This window comes from Salvelinus fontinalis, chromosome 23, assembly GCF_029448725.1.
Source record: "Salvelinus fontinalis isolate EN_2023a chromosome 23, ASM2944872v1, whole genome shotgun sequence".
In the NCBI taxonomy this organism is placed as follows: Eukaryota; Metazoa; Chordata; class Actinopteri; order Salmoniformes; family Salmonidae; genus Salvelinus; species Salvelinus fontinalis.
The window spans coordinates 36006086-36034059 of NC_074687.1; the positions used below are offsets into that span (position 1 = coordinate 36006086).

The 27974-nt window shown below is 41.2% G+C and overlaps 1 protein-coding gene across 2 annotated transcripts in view; it reads left to right on the forward strand.

Moving 5' to 3' along the window:
• The first annotated feature begins 5013 nt into the window (after nt 1–5013).
• LOC129821205 (aryl hydrocarbon receptor-like) overlaps nt 5014–27974 on the forward strand; it is a 53659-nt gene continuing 30698 nt past the window's right edge. Inside the window, exons 1-2 of one of the 2 annotated variants that reach the window (XM_055878580.1) lie at nt 5014–5578; nt 11871–12058. In XM_055878580.1, the coding sequence (XP_055734555.1) occupies nt 5520–5578; nt 11871–12058 (247 nt within the window). In that variant the 5' untranslated portion in view covers nt 5014–5519. Of the gene's footprint in view, nt 5579–5605; nt 6316–11870; nt 12059–27974 lie in introns of those variants that run through there. The other variant, XM_055878581.1, reaches the window with a different exon arrangement.

Sequence of the window (27974 nt, forward strand, 5' to 3'; positions counted from 1 at the left end):
GGGGTTGCTATAAACTTCATTATGGGGTCCTAAACCTAGTATGAAATATCCTTGTAGCTGTGTGGGCTAATATAGTCTAAATGTTTTCCTCCGGGAAAGTTGAGCCAATGGCTATGGGCTAAGTTTAGCAATGGTTGAGCCAATGGAAAGTTGAGAAAATGTTATTGTTTTCTTCCCAGGTGAAATGCAAGACATTACCGCTGGGATATAAGGTAACAACTTGTCCTAGCCTATTTTAAAAGTGTTTTTAAAAAAAGTACAAAGTGTTTGTTAGGTGTTAAAGGAACACGTCAGGATTTTGGCAATGGATACTTCCAAAAAGTCAGATAAACGCGTGGACACCATTTTTATGTGTCTGCGTGCAGTTTGAAGGAAGTTACTAACTAGCGTTAGCGCAATGATTGGAAGTCTATGGTAAATGCTAGCATGATAGTAGATACCATAGAATTACAGTCATTGCACTAGAGCTAGTTAGCATTGGCTCGCAAAACTACTAACTTCCTTCCTACTGGATGCAGAGACATATTTTTTATCCATGGGTTCATCTAACTCTTGGGAAGTAGATAAAGGGCTTAACTGCCAATATCCCAAAGTATCCCTTCAAGCCTGTGTTAAAAGATGCTTAAAATGATTAAAAGACAAAAAAGCGATTGTGATTCTGTTGAATTGTGTTTGGTAAGTAAAGATAAACATGTTTTAATAGGTAGTGGTAATATTTCATTCAGTACAAATATTTGTAGGCAGCTTAACTTACCCCATACCCGGGGTAAGTTGTGCCAAGAGACCACTTTTATTGGACAGGCTTTGTTTTCAAAACTGTAATGTTTACATTACTTCTGATTATTTCCGGCATACACAACATCTTGAAATATACAGTGCATTCGGAATGTATTCAGACCCCTTCTCCTTTTCCACGTTTTGTTACGTGACAGCCTTTTTCTAAAATTGATTAAATTAATTGTTTTCCTCATCAATCTACACACAATACCCCATAATGACAAAGTGAACAGGTTTTTTTGCAAATGTATTAAAAATAAAAAACAGAAATACCTTATTTACATAAGTATTCAGACCCTTTGCATCTTGTTTCTATTGATCATCCTTGAGATGTTTCTTCAACTTGATTGAAGTCCACCTGTGGTAAATTCAATTGATTGGACATGATTTGGAAAGGCACACACCTGTCTATATAAGGTCCCACAGTTGGCAGTGCATGTCAGAGCAAAAACCAAGCCATGAGGTCGAAGGAACTGTCCGTAGCGCTCCGTGACAGGATTGTGTCGAGGCACAGATCTCGGGAAGGGTACCAAAAAATATCTGCAGCATTGAAGGTCCCCAAGAACAGAGTAGCCTCCATCATTCTTAAATGCAAGAAATTTGGAACCACCAAGACTCTTCCTAGAGCTGGTTGCATTGCCAAACTGAGAAATGGGGGTGAATGGCCTTGGTCAGGGAGGTGACCAAGAGGATGGTCACTCTGACAGAGCTTCAGAGTTCCTTTGTGGAGATGGGAGAAAACTTCCAGAAGTACAACCATCTCTGCAGCACTCCACCAGTCAGGCCTTTATGGTAGAGTGGCCAGACGGAAGCCACTCCTCAGTAAAAGGCCTATGACAGCCCGCTTGGAGCTTACCAAAAGGCCCCTAAATGACTCTCAGACCACGAGAAACAAGATTCTCTGGTCTGATGAAACCACGATTTAACTATTTGGCCTGAATGCCAACCGTCACATCTGGAGGAAACCTGTCACCCTCCCTACGGTGAAGCATGGTGGTGGCAACATAATGCTCTGGGGACGTTTTTCAGCAGCAGGGACTGGTAGACTAGTCATGATTGAGGGAATGAAAACCAACTCCAGATCGCTCAGGACCTCAGACTGGGGCTAAGGTTCACCTTCCAACAGGGCAACGACCCTAAGCACAACAAAGTACTGAGTAAAGGGTCTGAATACTTATGTAAATTTTATATTTCAGTTTGTGTGTAGATTGATGAGAGAAAAAAACGATTTCATCCATTTTAGAATAAGGCTGTAATGTAACAAAATTTGGAAAAAGTCAAGGGGTCTGAATACTTTCCGAATGCACTGAATGTAGATAGCTTTGTTAGAGATTATACTATATTTCCCTTGACAGAGTAATGCTGAATATAAACCTAAACGTACCCAACTTTCCCCTTTAAGTCATGCATTCTGGTGCATTCCTGCATTTCCTTTACTATTAAATACCAGTTGTAGGCTTTAATGAGACTCAAACCAGTATGCTATTGGAGGAACAGGTTTATTAATCCTGGGTGTGATGCATGTGTTTGAAGCCTGTGCTCGTATAAAAAAACAAGCTACCAACTAAAACATAAATAAACCTTGATAAGTAGCCTCACATTTTGTCTAAGAGATACAGAACTTAACATTGCTGTGCTTAAAAATAGTATGGATAATATATCTGTCAGATATACAGTACTTTAAAAATATTGTCAGTAACAACAACAGAGAACAGTGTTATCTGTTGCAGCTAAAAACGGCAGGACAATAAAAGATAGTGAGTGAGGCTGTTTGCATGTCCACACAAACTCAGCCAGTCAACTATGTAGTTTCTCCTTCAGACCAAATCTATCTAGAAAGACATCTTGCCACGGCGTCTATTGCCCTTCACCGGTGACTGTCACCCAGGAATGCACCGTGGCCACATAAACAAAGGCACATAATAAATGAATCCCATGGGAACAGCTGCATGATAGGCCTCTCCACTACCATGGTCAGAATTATGTGGCAAGGACAGCAACCATGTTCCTCAGCTCCCACAGTCTGAATAGCACTTTGTCTGAATTTTTATTCTTCTGCACGAGCAAAACTATCATTACCACTGGACTGCTGCTGAAATTAGAGGCAGGCTGGCTGGCTGGCTAGCTAGCTCACTGTAAAGCAGAGCACAGAGCTAGGTTGGCCTGCCTGCAGCGTTATGGCAACAGGAGTTTAACAAAAGATGAAATGTTGGAAAAATACAATTTGACAAAGGCACACACAAACACACTCCCTCGTTTATGCTACAACTCTCACGGTTGTGTTTAATACAGTCATTTCCCACCGCCCTTTGATGTTCTGTAATGATAGCTTACAGCGAGTGTATGAATGTGTGGTTGGTTACAGGTAACAGGTAATGGGCCTGTACAGGTAATAGAGAAGCCAGACTTGAAAAGCAGGTCACGCTTGGAACGTCGCAAAGTTTACCACGTCCACAAATACTCAACCTTTTTTTTCTCTTCCTTTACTATTTGTTTGGTTGTTAGGGAAGTGATTTACATGGCCCTAGGGCAGAATGTATCCTCTCCCAATGATAGAGACATGGCAGATACTCCATACATACACCTACAGCACCTCTCAATCATGGCCCACAGTAGTAGATCATGAGTGTACGTATGTAAGATCTTAATTTGAGCCACTTTACTACATCAGGTAATGTTAATTATTATGTGGATTATAATTAATGGACATCTTTGTAGGGGTTGATACATTTTTCTTACTGGAAAATAAAGTCTGGAAATTTTTTCCTGGGAATGATGAACTTCAGAAGCAGTTTTAAACCTCACATTTTTAAATGTTCTGCATTGCAGGAAAGTTCTCCTGCAACAGGATGATCAAATTAAGATCCTACATCTGTATGAGATCATGCTGCGGATGTTGAGCAATGTTTGTTTGTGAAAGGCTTTGGTTTGTTTTATTTGTGAAAGGCAATGGTAGCTTACTTTCACTGATGGAGAGGGAGGAGAATGTTCCCTGTCTGAATTACTGGCATACTTCGGGCACAGGATGGGAACATGGTGACAGATGCTTGCTATGAGGAAGTGTCACAGGGTTTTCTAGATAAACATGCTGTTTACAGAGGGCCACAGGGAGTGCTGGGAGTGTGAAACGCTGTCTCTGGGTGCCACACGCACGGCTTCTGACTGTCACTGAGGTGTGGTGATGTGTGGAGATATGGGCTGTGTTCTTTGGTCTATATGCTCTACAACATATAGACAGCCACCAGAGCTCTGCATGGGGCTAAGTTTAACTTTTTATCAATCTCTCTCACTCTCCAGGCTTTTGTCATGAAATAAGTGAGGCTTGCGCCAACTTGATGCTTGAAACCGTGCTGCAAATGTCAGCCCATCATTGTCAGAAATAAATGTATTGACATTAAATTAGTAGGTTATTACTTTATTATTACCATGATATTGTACAATTAAACAACTATTACTTTTCTTTCACTAATGCAGGCACGGATCCATCCAAAATAAAGTAAGAACTCTACCAGCTAAGCTATGGTTCCCCCTGGTCAAATGTGTCACCCATAATGATGTTGAGTTGGCGCACCTGCATACAGTACACTGTAAAAACGTTACTGTGAATTTGACAGAAGCTCACAGTCAGCTCGGTGGCAAGTAAAATTCTCTATTTCACATGACAGTACACCGACTGTAATATAAATATGGTATCAAAGCAAGTACTGTGTAATGACACACAGTAAAATACCGTAAAATTGGGTATATGCTCCTAAAAAAAAAGTGAGATGGGAGAGGCGGGACTTGCAGCACATCAAGCATCACAAATAGAACCAAATTCAATTTTAGTGCCTGGCTACCCAGATGCTCCCTGACTTGAGCAGTGTGTGTGAAATGATTGAATAACATGTATGTGTAAATGTATTTTGTGTGGTCAGCATGTTTGAGGACAAGCATTGGCCTACATGATCATATTATTTGCGCATGTCATATCGAAAGTTGTTTTAACTCTGTAGTTACTAAAATTACTTAATAACATTACTTACAAATGTAAATGTTTAACTGATTCTACTGCACATGACTTCCAAATGAAAAGGAATGTGTTTATAATCGATTTAATGCACGCGACAAACGTAGGGAGCTATTTGCGCTGTTTCTACTGCTCTCGGTTCACCACTTCTATTCTGGTCCACCTTAAAAGTGCTCTGACTGTCGGTGTATGATTTCCTGACAACGCCCCATGCCAAAAACGATAGGCCAATTGTACCTGCTGTAAAAGAGCAGCTCCGAAGCTGTTTAAAGGTTTGGGTTGGTCTACGGCAAAATCTACCCCTTTAGAATAAGTATTTTATTGTTTGTTTGGGGGTCTGGAGAGACTGGACTTCTCACGGAAATAGAACAGGATCACGCACATATTAGGCTATTCATTTAGGGGAATCTTTCTAAATTTGCTTAATCCCCCAAACACTTCTGGATTTTCACCGCGCTTCTAACACGGTCGACTTTGACCGCCTGGGTCTGTCTACGTCGCGTTGCGGGAGATCTGCGTTACAAAGAGACCTCTATTTTAAAATGTTTTTTTTTATTTTACCTTTGTTTAACTAGGCAAGTCAGTTAAGAACAAATTATCTTTGAAGGGATTCACTTATGTCTGGATATTAACTTCCCTTGTTATTTGAGAACTGTCTGTGAGGAAGACAGTGAATGTTATTTTGTTGCTGTTTTTAAACATTTTATAGCCGATTTACAGCAGAAGCGTCACCATGTTGAGTAACGCTGGAGTCTATGCTGTCAAAAAGCGGAAGAAGCCCGTTCAGAAAACGTAAGGATGTCATTTAAACCTGTTTGACCAGACAATAAATATTTTGGGAAGTTCGATTTAGTTCTAGCATGAGCTAGATAGTCTACAGAATCGTGCATGATTCTAACATTTGCTACATGTCTTTTCCCGACCATATATACCAAATATATTGACATTTTATAATGCAATTTCTCACGAATATGCTAATGCACATACAATGTGTGCATTACATACATTATAATGTCAAGTGAGTTATTTAACTCTCGTTCGATGTCATTTCAGTAACAGCCAATTCAATAGCGTATTCAATAGGTGAGATATAATTAATATGTTTAGGCTTTACATTGGCTATTTATCCATGCAGCTAAATATAATCATTCACTTCGTGCTGTTGGATTATTTTCTTCATAAATGGTTATTAGTGTTGGTCTATTGCTAGTTTTCTACTCTTTCTTTTGGGGTAACTGGCTTTCTTTCTACACAGACAGTGGACAAAGTCTCACGTTTACGCACGCAAAGCTAGTAATAGTGCATGTGTGTTGGGTTGATGTGTTGCTGTAAATTTGTGCCTGACCAGAAGTTATTGTGCCTCCATTTAGTTCTCACCGGGTCACCTTAAGAATCTCTCATCGTGTATAGTTTTGGTCTGGCATGGAAATAGAACTCTTGCATTAATCACAATCAAGTTTGAGAGTCGGCTGCGCTCTCACGCGATGCTTAAAGGAGGGCGGGGTGCGCGGGATGATCGCTGGCCTGAAGTATGTTATTGTAATCTGATATACGGTTTCTTCTCATTATGCGAAAACACTTTTCTGCTTCTTTTCTACTTTTTTCACTTAAGCATGTTTTTTGACACGCACTGTTATTACACAACCCAGTTACAAAAGAAACGTATGTTTTATAATGCAGTTTTTCGCGACTAAGTAAGATTTACTAATAGCTTGGCTGGGGGACAATAATATTTTCCTTCATGGAAAACTAAAGCGGTGCAATATGTTTGTATTTGTTGTAGGCTACTAGTGAGTATGCTATGACATGACTTTTCCACTGTTTCCACTTCTTTTTTTGAATGATTTCAATAAAGTATTGGGAATGTTTCACATGCATGAATAATTTATAACACCTAGATAAGTATTTGCTTACTATAATATATCCTAAAAATAAAATGTTAAAACGTTGATTTAACCAGGTTAATATTAGTTCATTACCATCTTCATGCAGTTATTTTTATTTATTCTAAATGCATTTTCTTTAGGCATGACATGTAGGATTTGTCAAACAACCAGACAAAATTGGTGTTCACCATAAACAACCTTGAGATTTGATGGAATGTGTTACAGCTGTGTGTGCTTGTGGGCATGTGTCAGTTAAACGTCTATGTTCTCCATGTTAGTGAAATCATATACAGTTTTTTCAAATAGACTTTTCCCAGTATAAATCCCACATCAAAAATAAGTAACTTTAGACCTGTGCCTGTGTAGACGTATGTCTCTGTCTTTATGAAGATGTGGGGCTGTTCAGAGAGGCCTAAGGTTTCCTGGACAGCCATCTGGGTTGTGCAGCACAAAGGCACCATGAGACTGACTGTAAAAAAAAACTGTGGTCACTGCATAGTAGCATTCCAAAAGGGTTCTGTCCATCTGAATCTCTCATTTTTTGTCTTTTTTTTTCTCTCGCCTTTGCTCATAGGCCTACTGCATGCTTTCATACGTTTCTGCCCACGTGTTTTCAGTAAGTTAAAGCATTCTACAAGTGGTTATAGGCCTAATCATGTTAGACCAAATAAGTGCATTACAGTAAATATATCCAATATTATATTTTTAGTAACTGTAACTATTCTTTCAATATAAATTACAGATTGTTCTGTTAGGCCTCTAACATGTACAATTGAAAAGTACATGGACAACTTACACATTAGTACTATTGTATTTGCATAGTTAAGTTGCCTACCTGATGTAAAGTGTTTAACATATACAGTATATCTGAGACATTTCTACATCAGGTTGTGATTACTCCCAGAGCCCACTGTGTGACAATATGACTTAATTATTTCCTTAAGGTCATTAAAGTCTTTGTGGGAAAGATTGTGGGAAGGTGTGTGTTGTGTGTGTGTGTTTCTGTGTTTGCATGGTAGCTTAAGTAGCATGTGTGTGTTTGTGTCTGAGTGTGAGTGTGAGAGAGTTACAGATGATTCAGATAAAATGTATTGTTGAATGTTTAATTTTGTGGCAGAACACACTGTTCATAAGTAGATTTCCAATGATTTGTATGGTGTTACAGTTGTTAATCTGTTTCAGAATGCGACAAAAAGCTTATTATGAGAGTGCTTACCATGTTCCGCTGGTGTCAACATTATTGTTGGCCAACAGCGAGGTAGGGGGATTAGTATGTCTCTACTAGCTAACAATGGGGGAAAGGTAGGTGTGTGTGTGTGTGTGTGTACACACAGTCTAGCTGATAGAGGTGAGGCAGAAAGCCAAAACAAATCTTCTACACAACAGCATAGTGGCTTATTGTTCTATGGTTGTCTCATATCTACAGGGAGGCCTCCACAACAGCCTCAACTGTATACATCAAGTCACTTTTCTCAGCTGAACTTAGGCCACAACAGAAATTCACTAGGACCTGTTAGTTCTAACTGCAGCCTACATGTCAGACCAAAGACATATTTTAACAAACTTATAGATTAATAATGTACCTGAGTGTGCTACTGATGTTTATGTGGAGAAAAAAAACACTCTACTTTCAACCTTAAAAAAGGATTAATAAATGCTGCACTGTCTCTTTTATGTTGCCCCGCCTGATCTGGGGAATGGGTTTTAGTTCGAGACAAGAGACAGTTTCTTTGAACAGAGTAACAAGGTGCTTCTACACCTGCATTACTAGCTGTTTGGGGTTTTAGGCTGGGTTTCTGTACAGCACTTCGAGATATTAGCTGATGTACGAAGGGCTATCTAAAATGAACTTGATTGATTGATTGATTGGTAATACCATGGTGATACCAGCCTTCATAGCCAGTCTTTCTTTTTCGTATAGGCAGCAGCCCTCAGTCTTTCTAGTGGTAGGGATCGGCTGATCAGATTGCAGCTCCCTGGGGGTTTGTGGCGAGGGGGACTCACTCAGTTTCCAGTTTCCTTCCTTTCCTAGCTACAGGGCAACTTGAAGTGGGGTGTCCATACGGTACGTGGGTGTGGAGCCGTAGCGGATGAAACAGATCAATCCATTTTCATCCGCAACTAACAGAGCTTAGGTGGAAGGAATGTTCAGAGCACCTCAGGAACAGATAAAAGGAAGGAAGATGTCGGCGAGTGGATATTGTGAAATAAAGTAGCTCTCTGTGTGTAGCGTTTCCTTCAGTGTTTCTGTAGTGTAGTGAGCTATCCTTCATTAGAGTGTTTCAGTGGCCGCTTATGCTAAATATCGTGTGCTGTTTGAGTGAGTGTCCACTCCAGTCCACCATGTGGCTGAATAAGTCCATGATTTCAAAGTTGTTAGATCTGATTGCATGATTGTAGTTGTGGGTGTATCCTACACATTTTTGGATGTATTCTCGGCCTGTTCAAAATACTTTCATGATCCCCAAACCACCCACTTTGAGCAGACAACAGCATGCCGATTGCATTACAACGTACTCTGTGCAACATGAATCCCTTTGAATCAGAGTGAAGGGTCTTTGGGTTCAGCCATGTCTTTTTGCACCTTAAATAGGCTATCCATGAGAGAGGAAGAGAGAGATGAGGTAAACCTAGTTCGCTCTAACTCTTAACAATGACTGCCCTGATGTCTGTGTCTGGAGTCCCATGATGCACTGCAACCGAAGGTGGAAAAAATGGGTCTGAATACTGGCTTTTGTCTCCGCAGGCGTTTTTGAAAAGTGAGGTCAGTCTTGCTCTATTTCTGGTTAGGTATTGCTTGGGTCTAAGGCCGGGAATTGAATTATGGCTGTATTCCCTGCAGGCAATTCAATAGGGAATAGGGAAAAAAACTACCTATGATCATCGGCCGTTTCTGTAATGGGAAAGTCACACAAAGTATGTCAGAAACAGCTCTGTGAGGAAGGTGGAACCCTTGAATTTGGGAGGATGGGAGATGTGTGGTTGTTGAACCTGACCAGCAGCTGGTATCTCCTGCTGTTCACTAGCCTACACTAGTTTGGGTCTTGTGTTGAGTTGGACTGTTGTATTGAAATGGATTAAAACCTTATATAGCCCACTTATCATGGTTTTTCTCCAGTTGGTGTGAATATGCTTTTGTCCCCTGATAATTCATTGTCTTACTGTTACAGTATGTCTTACAGGCACTGTTTGAACAAAGCCCTTGAGATAAATAGCAGCTGCCATTCCCCCAACCCTTAACCCACATTTGAAAACGTTTAATGGTGCACTGAAGTCATCCACTTTTGCTCCAGCAGGTGTGAGGGGAGTTGTAGCCTCCTGACTCCCATGGTTTGGGTTTAGGGTATGTGTCATCTCCCTCCCTCTCTTCCAGTCCCAGCATGCTTGGCGTGAGCCTGAGCATGTGTGTCTGATTTGCAATTTATGACATGTGTGGTGGTCAACAATGGTGGTCCAAAGACTTCATCACACAGTTGCTCCTGAAGTGAAATAGGACATGAGCTCAACAAAACAAACAAATACCATGAGTAGCCTCTGATGTGGCCAAAAATACTCTGTTTTGACACAGTGGAAATTAGGAAAGAAATCTAATTTAAGGCCTTAAGGTTGCATTGGGATTATTAAATAGATGTGAACGTTTGTAGACATTAACAACTGTCCATCTTTGTTAATTGTTATTTTTCCACTATATAGGCTTTTTTGCATTGCAGGACGTTTATTCTTGGATAAACTGTAGAGGAGTGATATTTGTGTAGTGCATGCCAGCAGCTGCACCATAGGGTGTTCAATGCTTTTCTACTTAAAGCAGGCCATCCCTCTGGCCTCAGGCGCTGCGATTGTCTCGTCTGACTCCTATCTCAGTAGGCTAATGATGCATGATGACTCACATTATAAAACAGTGTGCTTCACTATGTTTATTAGTCACGTTTATGAGTTGCATCGTCTTTCCTGCGTTCGGGCAAGAGTGGCATACCACATTGCTCAGTGGGTTTCAATACTGTAAGCGACGCACCACTATTGCTCACTGGGTTTCGATACTGTTCATGTTTTTATTAGTGTGTCATACACCTGTGATGGGAAGTTTGGCTGTTTTTACCGACTTTTCAACTCATTCAGTCAAAAAAACATGAATTTGTTTATTTGATTCAGTAATGCCCAGAGCACGCAGGACCCTACAAATGTGAAATAATCATGATTCTACAAGCCTCTAGTTCGACATAGGGGTCTTATTGGAGTTGTCGTTTGTGACTGAGAATTGTGAAAGTGTGCTTCAAACAATGTACATTTCTGATTGCTAGTCATACAAATAAGATTATTTCTTGACACCTTTGAAACAAGTTCTAATTGCGGACTAGATTGTGAACGACTCTTGGCGTAATGCAAATACTTAACTGCGCGAGTGAGATTAACACAACAAAATCGTTTTGCGAACTCCAGAAGCCCCCCAAATGATTAGTTCGTTCTCAAGTTCGAGTGTTGAGCAGAGGCAGCCTGTGTATGTTTTGGTAGAAAGCTGTGTCCATCGATAACAAACAATAATCAATTATTTGCATTCGTTTTTTGCACCATGTAATCAGTTATGAGTTATATATATATGCCTTTTCCTTCTCTATGCGGCCTGCAGCATGAACTATTTTCTGTGTGCACGTGATAGACAGTTGTTGGTAGGAGCACGTCTCCGGAGCCGCTGAGCTGGGGGAGCTCGTGTTAATCCTGCTGTAGGACTCATTACGGCCAGCAGCAGGTCAAATTAACAACTAAAATGAAAGAGTCACTTGGGGGAAAAAATGGAAGTTGTTAAAAAATAACAAATTGTTTACGAACTGTAGATCCCTATCGTACCCCCAACTCAGAGGATGCCATGCCCTGACAGGGCCTGCAGGCAAGGATGACTGAAGTGAGTCAGTCTTGGTTCATTTCATTTTGAAAGTTCCTGTTCCCCTCTGCTTATTACAGTGTTACGAAATGTTTCCATTGTTAAATGCTTCATGCTTCTTATTTCATCACAGGAAGCTGTTTTAGTGGATGTCACTTGCCAGGCATTTAAAGCTTATGACATTTAGCTACAATAACATATGTCATAGACACATATTTTAGGTAAGCTAAAGTCTAAAGTTTCATGTGTACACTGGCCATTATGAAGTACAGTGCATTTTACAACAAACTAATCACAGTGATCATGTCTCTTTGCCCCTCAGCAAGAAAACCCCTGCTCCAGAAGTGGTCAAGTCGAACCCTTCCAAACGCCACCGGGATCGGCTGAACGGGGAGCTGGACAGGCTGACGGGCCTCCTACCATTCTCAGAGGATGTGTGCTCTCGCCTGGACAAACTCTCTGTGCTCCGCCTCAGCGTTGGGTACCTGAAGGTCAAGAGCTTCTTCAAAGGTGAGTGTCAGCTCAAGTGCCAGTCAAGTACCAAATGAATCAAACAAACATTGCTTGACTTGGGCCGGAGCTGTCCGGAACGCCATACCGGCACTTCACATTTTTGGGGAATTGCGTACCGGCTCCACTATAAAAGCAAAATAGCCTATCGCTGGCCCAGAGTGACACACCGAGGCAAAAAAAGGTTGATCAAAGTGGAATAAAGGCGGGATCTTCATTGAATAGCAATGGAGAGTAGGCATTAATTTCCTGATTCCGCTTTGTTCAAGTTATTTTCAGCTAGTCTGTGAATCTGTGAGTGACAGTGGCTGTTTGAGATTGAACCAGATTAAAATTGTGCCAGTCTGAATGACATTATGCGCTGTTCCAAGTTGTCAAATTATGGTTTCTAAGGTAATCAAAATCCATGGAAATTAGTTTCATAATTGTTGTTCATGTAATTCATGAAGGCACACTTTTAAATATGATCAATTTAAAAAACGACATATCAGCCATTATAGAAATGACCCTTCAGTGCATCTCTGTGGTGCTGCGTGTGTGCCAGTGCCACTTGCCAGTGAGAGTAGGCCATTGCCCGAGGAGAGCGAGCGCAACATTTCAAATCAAATTACATTTTATTTGTCACATAAACATGTTTAACAGATGTTATTGCGGGTGTAGCGAAATTCTTGTATTTATTTAAGATCTACAGCAGCAGGTATAAAATAATGACAGACAGACTAACTAGATCACCAATTCAAAACATAACTTGTAGCAGTTATGTCGCTAGTTAACTATAGCTAACTAAGCATTCATTTTGTTGTTGCCTTTCCACTGGCACTGTAGAGCCTAAATAAATCTGCACCATTGGAAAGCTGGGATTCCCCTCTATTAAACAGTAGCCATGTAACTGTCACAACGTAAAAATAGCCTAATTGACAAATAACTTGCTGTGCATAGATCTCCCCCGAAACATGAATATTTGAGCTTTATATATAAACATGCCTAGTAAGATATGGTTCTTGAAGTAGTCTACCTTATCCATTTGATCCCTGATTTATTGAATGAGGGAATCATTTTATAAAGACAAAAGTATTTGATTGTAATGTTGAAAAAGCCAAGCCTGCACACCTAGGAGCTCTCCATATGGAGGTTTGACCACATGTTGACAACATGTGACCAACAGTGCAGTTCTACAGTTGAAGTCGGAAGTTTAAATACACCGTAGCCAAATACATTTAAACTCAGTTTTTCAGAATTCCTGACATTTAATCCTCGTAAGCATTTGTCTTAGGTCAGTTAGGATCACCACTTTATTTTAAGAATGGAAAATGTCAGAATAATAGTAGAGCAAATTATTTATTTCAGCTTTTATTTCTTTTATCACATTCCCAGTGGGTCAGACGTTTACATACACTAAATTAGTATTTGGTAGCATTGCCTTTAAATTGTTTCACTTGGGTCAAACGTTGCAGGAAGCCTTCCACAAGCTTCCCACAATAAATTGGGTGAATTTTGGCCCATTCCTCCTGACAGAGGTGGTGTAACTGTAGTCAGGTTTGTGCTCGCACACACTTTTGAAGTTCAGCTCCCAAATTATCTATAGGATTGAGGTCAGGGCTTTGTGATGGCCACTCCGGTACCTTGACTTTGTTGTCCTTAAGCCATTTTCCACAACTTTGGAAGTATGCTTGGGGTCATTGTCTATTTGGAAGACCCATTTGCGACCAAGCATTAACTTCCTGACTGATGTCTTGAGATGTTGCTTCAATATATCCATATAATTTTCCTTCCTCATGAAGACATCTATTTTGTGAAGTGCACCAGTCCCTCCTGCAGCAAAGCACCCCCACAACATGATGCTGCCATCCCCGTGCTTCACGGTTGGGATGGTGTTCTTCAGCTTGCAAGCCTCTCCCTTTTTCCTCCAAACATAAAGATGGTCATTATGGCCAAACAGTTCTATTTTTGTTTCATCAGACCAGAGGACATTTCTCCAAAAAGTACAATCTTTGTCCCCATGTGCAATTGCAAACCGTAGTCTGGCTTTTTTATGGCGTTTTGGAGCAGTGGCTTCTTCCTTGCTGAGCGGCCTTTCAGATTATGTTGATATACTGTGGATATATTTGTACCTGTTTCCTCCTGCATCTTCACAAGGTCCTTTGCTGTTGTTCTGGGATTGATTTGCACTTTTCACACCAAAGTACGTTCATCTCTAGGAAAGAGAACGTGTCTCCTTCCTGAGCGGTATGACGGCTGCGTGGTCCCATGGTGTTTATAATTGCGTACTATTGTTTGTACAGATGAACATGGTACGTTCAGGCATTTGGAAATTGCTCCAAAGGATTAACCAGACTTGTGGAGGTCTACAATTATTTTTCTGAGGTCTTGGCTGAATAATTTAAATTTTCCCTTGATTTCAAGCAAAGAGGCACTGAGTTTGAAGGTAGGCCTTGAAATATATCCACAGGTACACCTCCAATTGACTGAAATTATGTCACTTAGCCTATCAGAAGCTTTTAAAGCCATAACATCATTTTCAGGTATTTTCCAAGCTGTTTAAAGGCACAGTCAACTTAGTGTGTGTAAACTTCTGACCCACTGGAATTGTGATACAGTGAATTATAAGTGAAATTATCTCTCTGTAAACAATTGTTGGAAAAATGACTTGCGTCATGCACACAGTAGATGTCCTAACCGACTTGCCAAAACTATAGTTTGTTAACAATACATTTGCGGAGTGGTTGAAAAACGAGTTTTAATAACTCAAACCTAAGTGTATGTAAACTTCCGACTTCAACTGTATGTGGGGGGCTAAGTGCCTTGATCAAGGGCACAACAGCAGGAGGTGGTAGGTCTACATGGGATCAGACACAGCAGCGTTTGTAGTGTCAACAAGGCTTACTTTTTCATGTAGGTTATAATAATAGTCATGAAAATTTGATTAATAAGTGATTGAAAATGTGTAAACTGTTAACAGTGAATAATCAGAGGTCTCTATAGCATAATGTCATTTGTGAATTTCGGTGAACATAATCTTATGGTCTCACTTGGAAAAAGACAGCTCCTGCACTTCTTCCATCCCAAGTCAAGCACTGCAAACAGACAATTAAGAACTTATATGTCATTCAAGATCAGTTCAGTCTACGTATTACAAAGTAGTTTTAAGGACAGAGTGAATAAATGGTGTTGTGTACATTCTGTCAGTGTAAAAATAACCCAAGGACAATACAAAGATACCGTAAGAAACTCAAGACTCTTGTGGAGGTAAAGCTAGAGGAAATGTTGTGTGGTTGACTGCAGCATTTAGCAGAGCATCAGCAGACTCAGGACATAACAACGTGACAACAATTTAACTAGAATCTCCAACACAGCATACACAGCAGTACTATGCCTTCCTTTGGCTCCCAGAATCACAACAATCCTACTCTGGCACGATAGGCCCTGATTCCAGCTAATTTCCCTGAACAAGGGCCATTTGTAAACACATCTGAAAGAGCTATCTTGTGTTTCCTTGTTCCGTGACTATTTTTATGTACTGTTGAAAGTCTGCGCTCCCCTAGTGGGTTGGCAGCAGGACAGCCACAGAGCGCGGACATGAATAAATCAAGATGTTGTTGCATCTGTAGAAATGTGCCCAGGCCTGCCCCCGTCACTGTTTGTCTAACCTGGGTCACCTAAATGTTTGAAGCCTTTGGGGCCATTTTTACTTTCGAAGCAGACACAACAAACGTGTTGCCAGTAATGCACTTGGTAGACGACATAATGGGATGTTATTTTATTATGCTGTATAGTTTCAATACCATACATCAGTGAATCTCTCTGTTACGTCATGGCTATGATAGGGAGCGTGGCAATACAAATACTTACATAAACAGGCCACAGATAACATAATTCCTGAGGCAAAATTTAAAAAAAGACATAAATTATAGCTAAATACTACAATCAGCATCTGTCTTGAGCCAGTACTGTATCTGGGAAAAGGAACCATGTCTTCGTGGTCCATCTCTCTAACTCTTTCTTGGAATTTCGGATCATCAAATCTTTAACTCTTTTTACCTTGTGTTGTTGTGGTGATGATAATCGATAGGAAAGAGTCCTGAAACAGACAGGTATGTTTCACTGCTCTCGGCACATTGGCGAGAGAAAGCTACTTAAGAATGCATGGCATGCTAGGAATCTGATAGAATGGAAAGAGCACATCCTCAACAGTCGTTACGTTACACCCCCCCCCCTCCCCCGTGGAATCACATCCCCAAATCACTCAACATATTATACAATAAAAAATGTTATGAATACTACATAAAACATCACAGGCTGCCACTTAATCATATCGATAAATCGAGTTTTGAGCATAGCAGAGGTGGAATTTACATAAGCGTAGGCCACTGGCCCATATTACCTAACAATGAGTGACTGGGATCGGGACAGTCACATACCAAATGTTTGGTTCTATATGACGCAGAGCAATGTCCAGTGACTCATAAGATGCCTCATCATTAAAACACCAACTCCAACAACCTCAACGTGGCAGCCATTGAGGGTTAACAGACATCAAAGCCGGAGTGTTGGCAGAGGAATTGCTGAGTCAGTTATTTTGGCGCCTCTGGCACAGCCACCATATCCTCTCAGTCTCCATGTTTTCTTACACTCTCAACCCTGGCCAGAACCATAACCCTGGCCATTGGTGAGTGTCGATGGGCAGTTTAAGCTTTAGAAAACCAATGACCTCTTTATTCACATTCTCAGTGAATCCTCATTAACTCAACCTCTACCGGCATAGGCGCCAACATGAGGTCCTGTAGTGGGCTAGGCATTGACAAGCTCACATCCCATAGATTTATGAGCTGTTAGAACTAGTTATTTAAAGTGTATCCCTCTCTTCTCACACTCTATTTAGCTCTGGAAAGTCCCTGGTCTGTGTACAGTGCAAGACTTGCTGATTTAAAAAATGGATAGGTTTGAAAGTGTTGAAAGATGAATTATAGCTCTGCTCATCGCAAACCAGAGGTGATGACGTTCCTAAAGAGAGTTGACTCCTCCTCATACGTCATTGCGCCCTCTCACCCCTTTCTCTCCCACGCGAGATATGATTTATACTCCCTCTCATAGAGAAGTTCTTATGTCACCTTTGCGTGGGGTAAGCGCGTGACCCGGTGATTCATAAACTGTGTTCCATTCATGTTTAATTACACAGGTAAGCTATTGTAACGATCGTCTAAGGGAGGAGACCGAAACGCAGCGTGGTAAGTGTTCATGCATTTTAATGAGAAGTGAACACTATGACAAAAATAACAAAGTGATAAACGAAAATTTAACAACACAAAACAGTTCTGTCTGGTACAGACACAAAGACAGAAAACAACTACCCACAAAACACAGGTGGAAAAAGGCTACCTAAGTAGGGGATCTCAATCAGAGACAACGATAGACAGCTGCCTCTGTTTGAGAACCACAACCGGCCAAACACACAGAAATAGAAAACATAGAACACAAAACATAGAATGCCCACCCCAACTCACGCCCTGACCAAACCAAAATAGAGACATAAACAAGGATCTAAGGTCAGGGCGTGACAGCTATGAAGGATGATTCTGGTCTCTGAAATAAACAAAATAAACAATACAAATTGGCAGTAAACATTATACACAGTTCCAAAATAATAAAGACATTTCAAATGTCATATTATATCTATATACAGTGTTGTAACAATGTGCAAATAGTTAAAATACAAAAGGGAAAATAAATAAACATAAATACGGGTTGTATTTTACAATGGTGTTTGTTCTTCACTGGTTGACCTTTTCTTGTGGCAAGAGGTCACACATCTTGCTGCTGTGATGGCACACTGTGGTATTTCACCCAGTAGAGAGCTTATCAAAATTGGATTTGTTTTCAAATACTTTGTAGATCTGTGTAATCTCTCTCTCTCTCTCTCTCTCTCTCTCTCTCTCTCTCTCTCTCTGGTGTGTTGTTCCTCTGGCATATTGCTGGCACCTCTAAATCACGCAGACAGCTGGTAGTGAGTAGAAAAGCTGCACTGCCTTTTTTTAGATACTTGTAGGAGGTATTTTTAATACACAATGGATGATAGCTATACATGCTTCATACACAGTTGGTTTCTGTACACTTCTTTGATGCTCAATGCCTAAGTGGCTCTATTTTTTACAATTTGGAAAAGAAGAGAGGCAAAATTTTAATAATGAGACAGCTCCCTTCCCCTCCTCTCTCCTCTCTGCACTCAAAGTAAGAGGTCAAGGTTCAGAAAGTTCAGTGAGATGTTACATAGCTTCCCCTCTCCCCCGGGCCCGGCGCACTCCTCCTCCTCTATCCTCCCTCCTGGGAGTCCGTTTTCAACAGGAAAAACATCCCTGTCCCAAAGTGGGAGTGGAGGAACAAACATCATACTGTTTCTGAACTTTCAGTTAGACTGGGCTTTCACTTGGCTTAAAGGAAGTTTAATAGATACGGTCCTAATATACAGGTACCGTAATTGCTGGACTATTAAGCGCACCTGAAAATAAGCCGCACCCACTGAATTAATTTTTTTTATTTATTTTGTACATAAATAAGCCGCACGTGTCTATAAGCCGCAGGTGCCTACCGGTACATTGAAACAAATGAACTTTACACAGCCTTTAAACGAAACACGGCTTGTAACAAAAATAAATAGGCTTTAACGAAACACGGCTTGTAACAAAAATAAATAGGCTTTAACGAAACAGGCTTGTAACATTTTTTTTTTTAAATAGCAGTAAACAATAGCCTACCAAGAAAGTCCTTGGTCACTATCTTCCTCCTGTGCACTGAAACCACTGAAGTCATCTCCTTTGGTGTCGGAGTTGAATAGCCTCAGAATTGCTTCATCCGATGTTGGATCGTTTTCATTGCGCTCTCCTCACTTTCATCCGGAGGCAAACTCATCCAAGCCTCATTTTCTAGTTCGGGCCATCTGCTTTTCTTTCCTCTGAAAACTTTTGTTGTCTTTTTGCACTAAGTCAGTTTCTCACGCTGCTGTTTCCAACGTCTTATCATCGACTCATTAAGGCTCCCGTGCAGCAGCACTATTTCCTTTTCCAACAGCCAGATCGATCGCCTTCAAATTGAAAGCTGCATCATATGCATTTCTCCGTGTCTTTGCCATGATGAGGGTGACAAAATGACTACCGTAATCAGAATGATGGAAAGTTTGAGCGCGCTCGATTTACGTCACATTATGTGACGGTGCTCAGTATTTTGGCGGCATGAATTTGTGAAAGCGGGAAAAATCCATAAATTAGCCGCGTCATTGTATAAAGCGCAAGGTTCATAGCGTGGGAAAAAAGTAGCGGCTTATAGTCCGGAAATTACGGTAACTGCCAAAATAAAGGAAACAAACACCATCATAAATTGTCTTAATAAGGCGTTGGGCTACCACAACCTGCCAGAACCGCTTCAATGTGCCTTGGCAGAGATTTTACAAGTGCCTGGAACTCTATTGCAGGGATGCGACACCATTCGTCCACAAGAAATTCAAATTGAAAAAAGAAAATGTATGATGGTGGAAAACGCTGTCTCATGCACCGCCACAGATTGCGTTGAGATCTGGTGACTGAGACACACACACACCACACACATCCTACCCTATTTAGGGGACTTCAGTGGTTTTCTGGCCTATCCAGAAAAAAATACATTTTCTCTACCTCTGAGCGACAGAGCAAATCCAGCAATTGTGGTTTCATCTCACTGTGATACTCTCAGCAGGATTTTGAGCTTTCAACATCATTTTGTAGAATTGAAACACGACCACTTTCCCTTGGTCACAGAGGGACGAAATCACCCTTTGCATAAAACTGAAGTTATAACGAGTCTGCAGACATTAGAATGGTATCTCTGCGTTGCTCAGAGGATGCTTGGCAGAAAATGCTCTGTCGTCAGTTATAGGAAATGGGGCCAAATTTGTACTGTCACTAAATATGATCATATTTATTCTATAGTTAGAAGAAAGGTGAAATATTATAGTTAGTCATTTATAATTTGATTGTTACTATATTTAGAAAGCATTTCAGTCATTTCAAGCCCTATTCACCCACAGTTGTTGAATATATTTTCATTATATTTGTACTATGTACTCGAGCTTGTGTCATCAAAATGAGTACACCTCAGCAATTTATAACTATTTTTAACAAAAAGTTCCGGACCTTTCAAGAACTATGCAGCATTACTAATTATTGTAATGGCCATCTCATGAAAAATTATTTCTTTTGGGAATGTTTATTTAGACGGAAATCTACATTCTGCCATAAAGCTCAAGAGGCCCACTATGCTCCTCTGTGACACCTCTTTCAAAGTCACAGAGATCTCTTCTTCTACAGTACCCATGATATTTAAAATAATGGGCAACTGGGCATTTTTATACATGACCCTAAACATGATCGGATGTAAATTGCTTAATTAACTCAGGAGCCACACCTGTGTGGAAGCACCTGCTTTCTATATTCTATATTTCTATAATATATTCTATATTTCTACTTTGTATCCCTCATTTACTCAAGTGTTTCTTTATTTCGGCAGTTATCTGTATGTATCACGGCTCAGGATATGATCCAAATGCAGACACAGGAGGCGGATAGTACAGTTCTCAGATGATTTATTGTGAACACGAGGCAGGCAAAGGACAGGTCGAGGACAGGCAGGGGTTCGTGATCAGGTCAGAGTCAGGCAGGTACAGGACAGCAGGCAGGCTCAGAGATAGGCCTGGCAGAATAGTCAGAACCGAGAAAACTAGGAAACAGAACTTAAGAAATAGGAAGATGGGAAAGCACGCTAGACGAACTGGCAACAGACAAACAGAGAACACAGGTATAAATGCCCTGGGGATAATGGGGAAAATGGGCAACACCTGGAGGGGGGTGGAGACAAGCACAAAGACGGGTGAAACAGATCAGGGTGTGACAGTATGTGTAAATTGTGTGTGTCAGTGTTCATTTCGTCAACAAACATAGTGACTAAAATATTTGTCAAACATTTTTCAGTGGCAATTGATGAGAATATAACTGACTCAAAAGACGCTGCAAAAAAAAATATTTTTGATTTCAGTTGACTAAAAGAAGACGAGACAAAATTATCTAAATCTGACAACTAAGTGTACTGGACAAGAGTTTTGGAGAGATTGAGAGCTTTTCAGTGATAAGCACAATTAATATTAGCAGCACAGCAGCTCAGCGCAGTTCTGTTCAGCAGTAGGAAGGACATGCCACACCCAACACACACAGCCTACATCAGCTCATGAGCTGCAGGGGAGCAAGCGATGAGTGTGGTCAGACAGTCTCCGCTCTGCCTCTGATTATACAGATTGTGCAGGGGACTCCTATGCTTCCCTTTGCTTTAGATACCCTTTGCCTGGTTAAGAAACACAAGCTGCTTTACAAAATTAAATACGATAGCTGCATTGATTTTAATTTTAATACAACATTCTAGCTATGTTTTTCTCTCTGTTGAGTATAGAAAGTTGTCTGTCTTTGAATTTGTAGTCTGGTTCAACCCTCCCACTTTCCGCACTGCATTTCATAGCCATGTTCTGTAGCCAATGTAGCCAAGTCTCCCTTTTTTCTCAGAGAAGATTGCTTGATTCTAGCCCTTACTGTTCAAAAGATATGACCTATAATATCAGCGTTACGTTCTTTTCTTTCTATCATGCATTTTGCGGGCCACATTTTACATACATAAAGCATATTGCAGGACGTTCTAAAACTAGGCTACTTGCGGACCGGACCATAAACCATTTGTTTAGGCTACACCTTGTTCAGTCATGTTACCTCATTAGCTAGCTATTGCTAACAACCTGAGGCGCGTTCAACAGGATGCAACATATTGGAACGTTCAGATAGAAATATGCTATGTAGAACTAAAATGCCTCTCTGAACTTCTATCTGCAACGTTCAAGAACGTTTTGCAACTGAACATGGCCCTGGTAACATTACCATTAGCCTATATGCAAACATTTGGTGGCACAGAAAGAAATGAAAAGGGACAGCAAACAATTTATTGACAAAATTCCTCTTGCCATTACGATATATCTGTCTGTGTAAATAGCTTTATTTTGAGTCAAAGTGGACCCAGTGACTCAGACTTCAGCACTTGGACCAGGACTCAAGCACTGACACTTGGACTTCAGCCATAGGGATTCGTACTCAACTCGTGACTCGACCATTGTTGAATCGGACTTGGACTTGGACTCGAGCACAGGGGACTTGGGACTCGATTTGGACTTGAGGTTTAGTGACTCCACTACGTGCACTGTGGCGTCTGTGGAGTGTTGATAACAATGGATATTATGCGAGTGACCAAGGTACAAGCCATACTACTTTGCGGCACCATCTTGTGATTGTGCTACTCTCTCTCTCTCTCTCTCTCTCTCTCTCTGTTTGTGTGTTTCTGTTTTGTATGTAATGTGCATTATCTAAATCATATCAAATCAAATTGTATTGGTCACATACACATATTTATCTGAAGTTATTGCAGGTGTAGCAAAATGCTTGTGTTCCTAGCTCCAACAGTGCAGTAGTATCTAACAGCTCACAACAATACACCTGAATCTAAAAGTTAAATATTTAAGAAATATATAAAAATTTGATTGAGCAATGTCGGAGTGGCATTGACTAAAATACAGTAGAATAAGGACAACAACCACCGGAGCCACTGCCTGTTCACCCCATTACCATCCAGAAGGCGATGTCAGTACAGGTGCATCAAAGCTGGGACCAAGAGACAGAAAAACAGCTTCTATCTCAAGGCCATCAGACTGATAAACAGCAATCACTAACTCAGAGAGGCTGCTGCCTACATAGATACTCAAATCACTGGCCACTTTAATAAATGGATCACTAGTCACTTTAAACAATGCCACTTTTATAATGTTAACATATCTTACATTACTCACCTCAGATGTATATGCTGTACCTTATATCATCTATTGCACCTTGCCTATGTCGCTCGGCCATCGCTCATCCATATATTTATATGTACATATTCTTATTCCAACCCTTTAGATTTGTGTATATTAGGTAGTTTTGGGGAATTTTTAGACTACTTTTTAGATATTACTGCACTGTTGGAACTACAAGCACAAGCAATTTGCTACACTCGCATTAACATCTGCTAACCATGTGTATGTGACCAATAACATTTGATATCATATGATTGGAATAGAATACAGTATATACATATGAGATGAGTAAAGCAGTATGTAAACATTATCTAAACATTATTACAGTGACTACCGTTCCATTATTAAAGTGTCCTGTGATTCCATGTCTATGTATATAGGGCAGCACCCTCTAAGGTGCAAGGTTACGTAACTGGGTGGAAGCCGGCTAGTGATGGCTATTTAACAGTCTGATGGCCTTGAGATAGAAGCTGTTTTTTAGGCTCTCGGTCCCAGCTTTGATGCATCTGTACTGATCTTGCCTTCTGGATGATAGCAGGGTGAACAAGCCGTGGCTCGGGTGGTTGATTTGCCCCCAGTGATGCGTTTGGCAGACCGCAGCACCCTCTGGATAGCCCTGCGGTTGCGGGCGGTGCAGTTGCTGTACCAGGCGGTGATACAGCCCGACAGGATGCTCTCAATTGTGTATCTGTAAAAGTTTGTGAGGATTTTAGGAGCCAAGGCAAATTTCTTCAGCCTCGAGGTTGAAAAGGCGCTGTTGCGCTTTCTTCACCAGACTGTCTGTGTGGGTGGATCATTTCAGATCGTTGGTAATGTGTATGCCGAGGCGCTTGAAGATTTTAACCTTCTCTACTGCGATCCCGTCGATGTGGATTGGGGCGTGCTCCCTCTGCTATTTCCTGAAGTCCACGATCAGCTCCTTTGTTTTGTTGACGTTGAGTGAGAGGTTATTTTCCTGGCACCACTCTCCCAGGGCCCTCACCTGTTTCCCGTGTCGTCATTGTTGGTAATCAGGCCTCCTATTGTTGTGTCGTCTGCAAAACTGATGATTGAGTTGAAGGCGAACCCTTGTTGTGTTGAGGATCAGCGAAGTGGAGGTGTTGTTTCCTACCTTCACCACCTGGAGGTGGCCCGTCAGGAAGTCCAGGACCCAGTTGCACAGGGCGGGATTCAGACCCAGGGCCCCGAACTTAATGAGCTTGGAGGGTACTGGAAGAGGACTGGCCACCCCTCATAGCCTGGTTCCTCTTTAGGTTTCTTCCTAGGATCTGTCCTTTCTAGGGAGCTTTTCCTAGCCACGTGTTTCTACACCTACATTGCTTGCTGTTTGAGGTTTTAGGCTGGGTTTCTGTACAGCACTTTGTGACATCAGCTGATGTAAGAAGGGATTTATAAATAAACTTGATTTGATTTGAATGCTGAGCTGTAGTCAATGAACAGCATTCTCACATAGGTATTCTTTTTGTTCAGATGGAATAGGACGGTGTGCAGTGCGATGGCGATTGCATCGTCTGTGGATCTAATGGGGCAGTAAGCAAATTGAAGTCGGTCTAGGGTGTCAGGTAAGGTGATATGATCTTTAACTAGCCTCTCGAAGCACTTCATGATGACAGAAGTGTGTTACTCATTTAATGGTCATTTAATTCAGTTACCTTTGCTTTCTTGGGTACAGGAATAATGTTGTACATCTTGAAGCAAGTGGGGACAGCAGATTGGGATAGGGAGAGATTGAATATCTCCGTAAATAGCTGGTATGTGCACGCTCTGAGAACACGGCTAGGGATGCCGTCTGGGCAGGCTAGGGATGTCGTCGCAGCCCTGCGAGGGTTAATACGCTTAAATGTCTTACGCACGTCGGCCACGGAGAAGGAGGGCCCACAGCCCTTGGTGGCGGGCCGCGTCAGTGGCACTTTGTTATTGTCACGCCTGCTCCCCTCCCCCTCTCTGGCGCTCCAGGGCGCCAGGCTGCCCATCATTACGCACACCTGTCACCATCGTTACGCGCATCAGCACTTCATTGGACTCACCTGGACTCCATCACTTTATTGATTGCTCCCTCTTTATCTGTCTATTTCTCAGTTTGATCCCCGTGTCAGCATTAATGTCGTTATGTTTCCCCTGTCCAGACGCTGTCCGTGTTTAGTTTCATGTCTGTTATTTATTAAATATTCACTCCCTGTACTTGCTTCTCGTCTCCCAGCGTCTGTCCTCACATTTATCCTCAAAGCAGGCGAAGAAGGTGTTTAGCTTGTCCGGAAGCAAGACGTTGGTGTCCACAACGTGGCTGGTTTTCCCTTTGTATTCTGTGGTTGTCTGTAGACCCTGCCACATACGTCTCATGAATTGCGACTCCGCTTTGTCTCTGTATTGACGTTTTGCCTGTTTGATTGACTTACAGAGGAAATAACTACACTGTTTGTATTCGGCCATATTCCCAGTCACCTTGCCACGGTTAATTGCTATGTAGGTTTTTACTAATTGCTAAGTAGGAATTTACATGGCCAGATAATTCTTATATTTTCTTATATACACTGATTGTACAAAACATTAGGAACACCTTCCTAATATTGAGTTGCACCCCTTTTGCCCTCAGAACAGCCTCAATTCTTCGGGGCATGGACTCTACAAGTGTTCCACAGGGATGCTGGCTCATGTTGACTCCAATGATTCTCTCAGTTGTATCAAGTTGGTTCATCTACACTGATTGAAGTGGATTTAACAGGTGACATCGTTAAGGGATCATAGCTTTCACCTGGATTCACCAGGTCAGTTTATGTCATGGAAAAAGCAGGTGTTCCTAATGTTTGTCATATTTCTGTTGTTGGGAAGATAATTGGATGTTATGCAGAAAAATATGTTGATAGGACAAGGCTATGTATGTTTGTGCACATGGAAGTCAGTGATTTACAGAGCATTTGCAAATTATTCAGACCCCTAGACTTGTTCCACATTTTGTTACGTTACAGCCTTATTTTAACATTTTTGTTTTTTTAAATCCTCATCAATCTTCACACAATACCCCACAATGACAAAGCAAAAACAGGTTTTTATACATTTTTGCAAATGTATAAAAAAAAAAAACTTAAATAACTTATTTACATAAATATTCAGACCCTTTGCTATGAGACTCAAAATTGAGCTCAGGGGCATCCTGTTTCCATTGGTCATCCTTGAGATGTTTCTACAACTTGATTGGAGTCCACCTGTGGTAAATTCAATTGATTGGACATGATTTGGAAAGGCACACACCTGTCTATATAAGGTCCCACAGTTGACAGTGCATGTCAGAGCAAAAAACAAGCCATGAGGTCGAAGGAATTGTCTATAGATCGCTGAGACGGGATTGTGTTGAAGCATAGATTTGGGGAAGGGTACCAAACAATTCTGCAGCATTGACGGTCCCCAAGAACACTTTGGCCTCCATCATGCGTAAATAGAAGAAGTTTGGAACCACCAAGACTCTTCATAGAACTGGCTGCCGGCTCGGCCAAACTGAGCAATCGGGGGAGAAGGGCCTTGGTCAGGGAGGTGACCAAGAACCCGATGGTCACTCTGACAGAGGTCCAGAGTTCCTCTGTGAATATGGGAGAACCTTCCAGAAGGACAACCATCTCTGCAGCACTCCACCAATCAGGCCTTTATGGTAGAGTGGCCAGACGGAAACCACTCCTCAGTAAAAGGTACATGACAGCCCGCTTGGAATTTGCCAAAAGGCACATAATGGACAATCAGATCATGAGAAACAAGATTCTCTGGTCTGATGAAACCAAGGTTGAACTCTTTGGCCTGAAGGCTAAGCGTCATGTCTGGAGGAAAGCTGGCCCCATCCCTACGGTGAAGCATGCTGGTGGCAGCATCAATGGCAGGTTCTGGGAGACTTTGAAAGGGAATTTAGTTGACTAAAATGTCTCACTGTTTTTGTCATTTTGAATATAACTAGACTAAATCATTATTCAAATTACAAAAATTTGACTAAGACTTGATGATATTTTAGTCAAAATGACTTAGACTAGACAAAATCAAAATCTTCATTTGAAGCCTAACAATTTGTTCAATGAGCAGGTTTTTCCCCTGACACTGTGAGGCTACTTTCCCATTATTATCATGTGCTGGAGGAACAGACACATAGTGGCACCGGCCCAATGCAGCATCATTTGTATACTGCTATTAGTGGCATTTTTATGGGCATACAATACATGCCAATGTAACCCCTCACCCTTTGACCCTACTCCTTTGGAATCCACATGTTATGGACATGCAGCACCTGAAACCTTGCACACTTGTCTCAGGCCCAACCAGTCAACAAGTTTAAAGAGCACAGAGTCCATGCCAACTCTAGCCTTGCGTGGCATGGTCTTTTAAAAACTGGGCTGTGCGACTTTGAATCGGTGCTTAAAGGGCCTCAGTTACATTGTTGTCGTTTTTCATTCTTTATTTGATATGATGGAACAATAGACGCCGGAAAGTGGGTCATTTGTACACTTGGCGATAGCAGATTGCATCATCACACATTGCATTGTCTCATGGTCCACACTGTAAAGTATTCAAAGAGCTTTGATATTCATTGTGATGTCGTTCATTGTCTCTGTTTCCGTCGGCCGGGTTGAATTCCCAGAGACTGTGTTATGTAGTGAAGTTGAAAATCTCACAGAATAGTATAGTATGTACCTACACTACCGGTCAAAAGTTTTAGAACACCTACTCATTCAAGGGTTTTTCTTTATTTTTACTATTTTCTACATTGCAGAACAATAGCGAATACATCAAAACTATGAAATAACACATATGGAATAATGTAATAACCAAAAAAGTGTTAAACAAATCAAAATATATTTTATATTTGAGAGGGCATATGACAGCTTGGCACACTCTTGCCATTCTCTCAACCAGCTTCATGAGGTGTCACCTGGAATGCATTTCAAATAACAGGTTTGCCTTCTTAAAAGTTAATTTGTGGAATTTCTTTCCTTAATGTGTTTGAGCCAATCAGTTGTGTTGTGACAAGGTTGG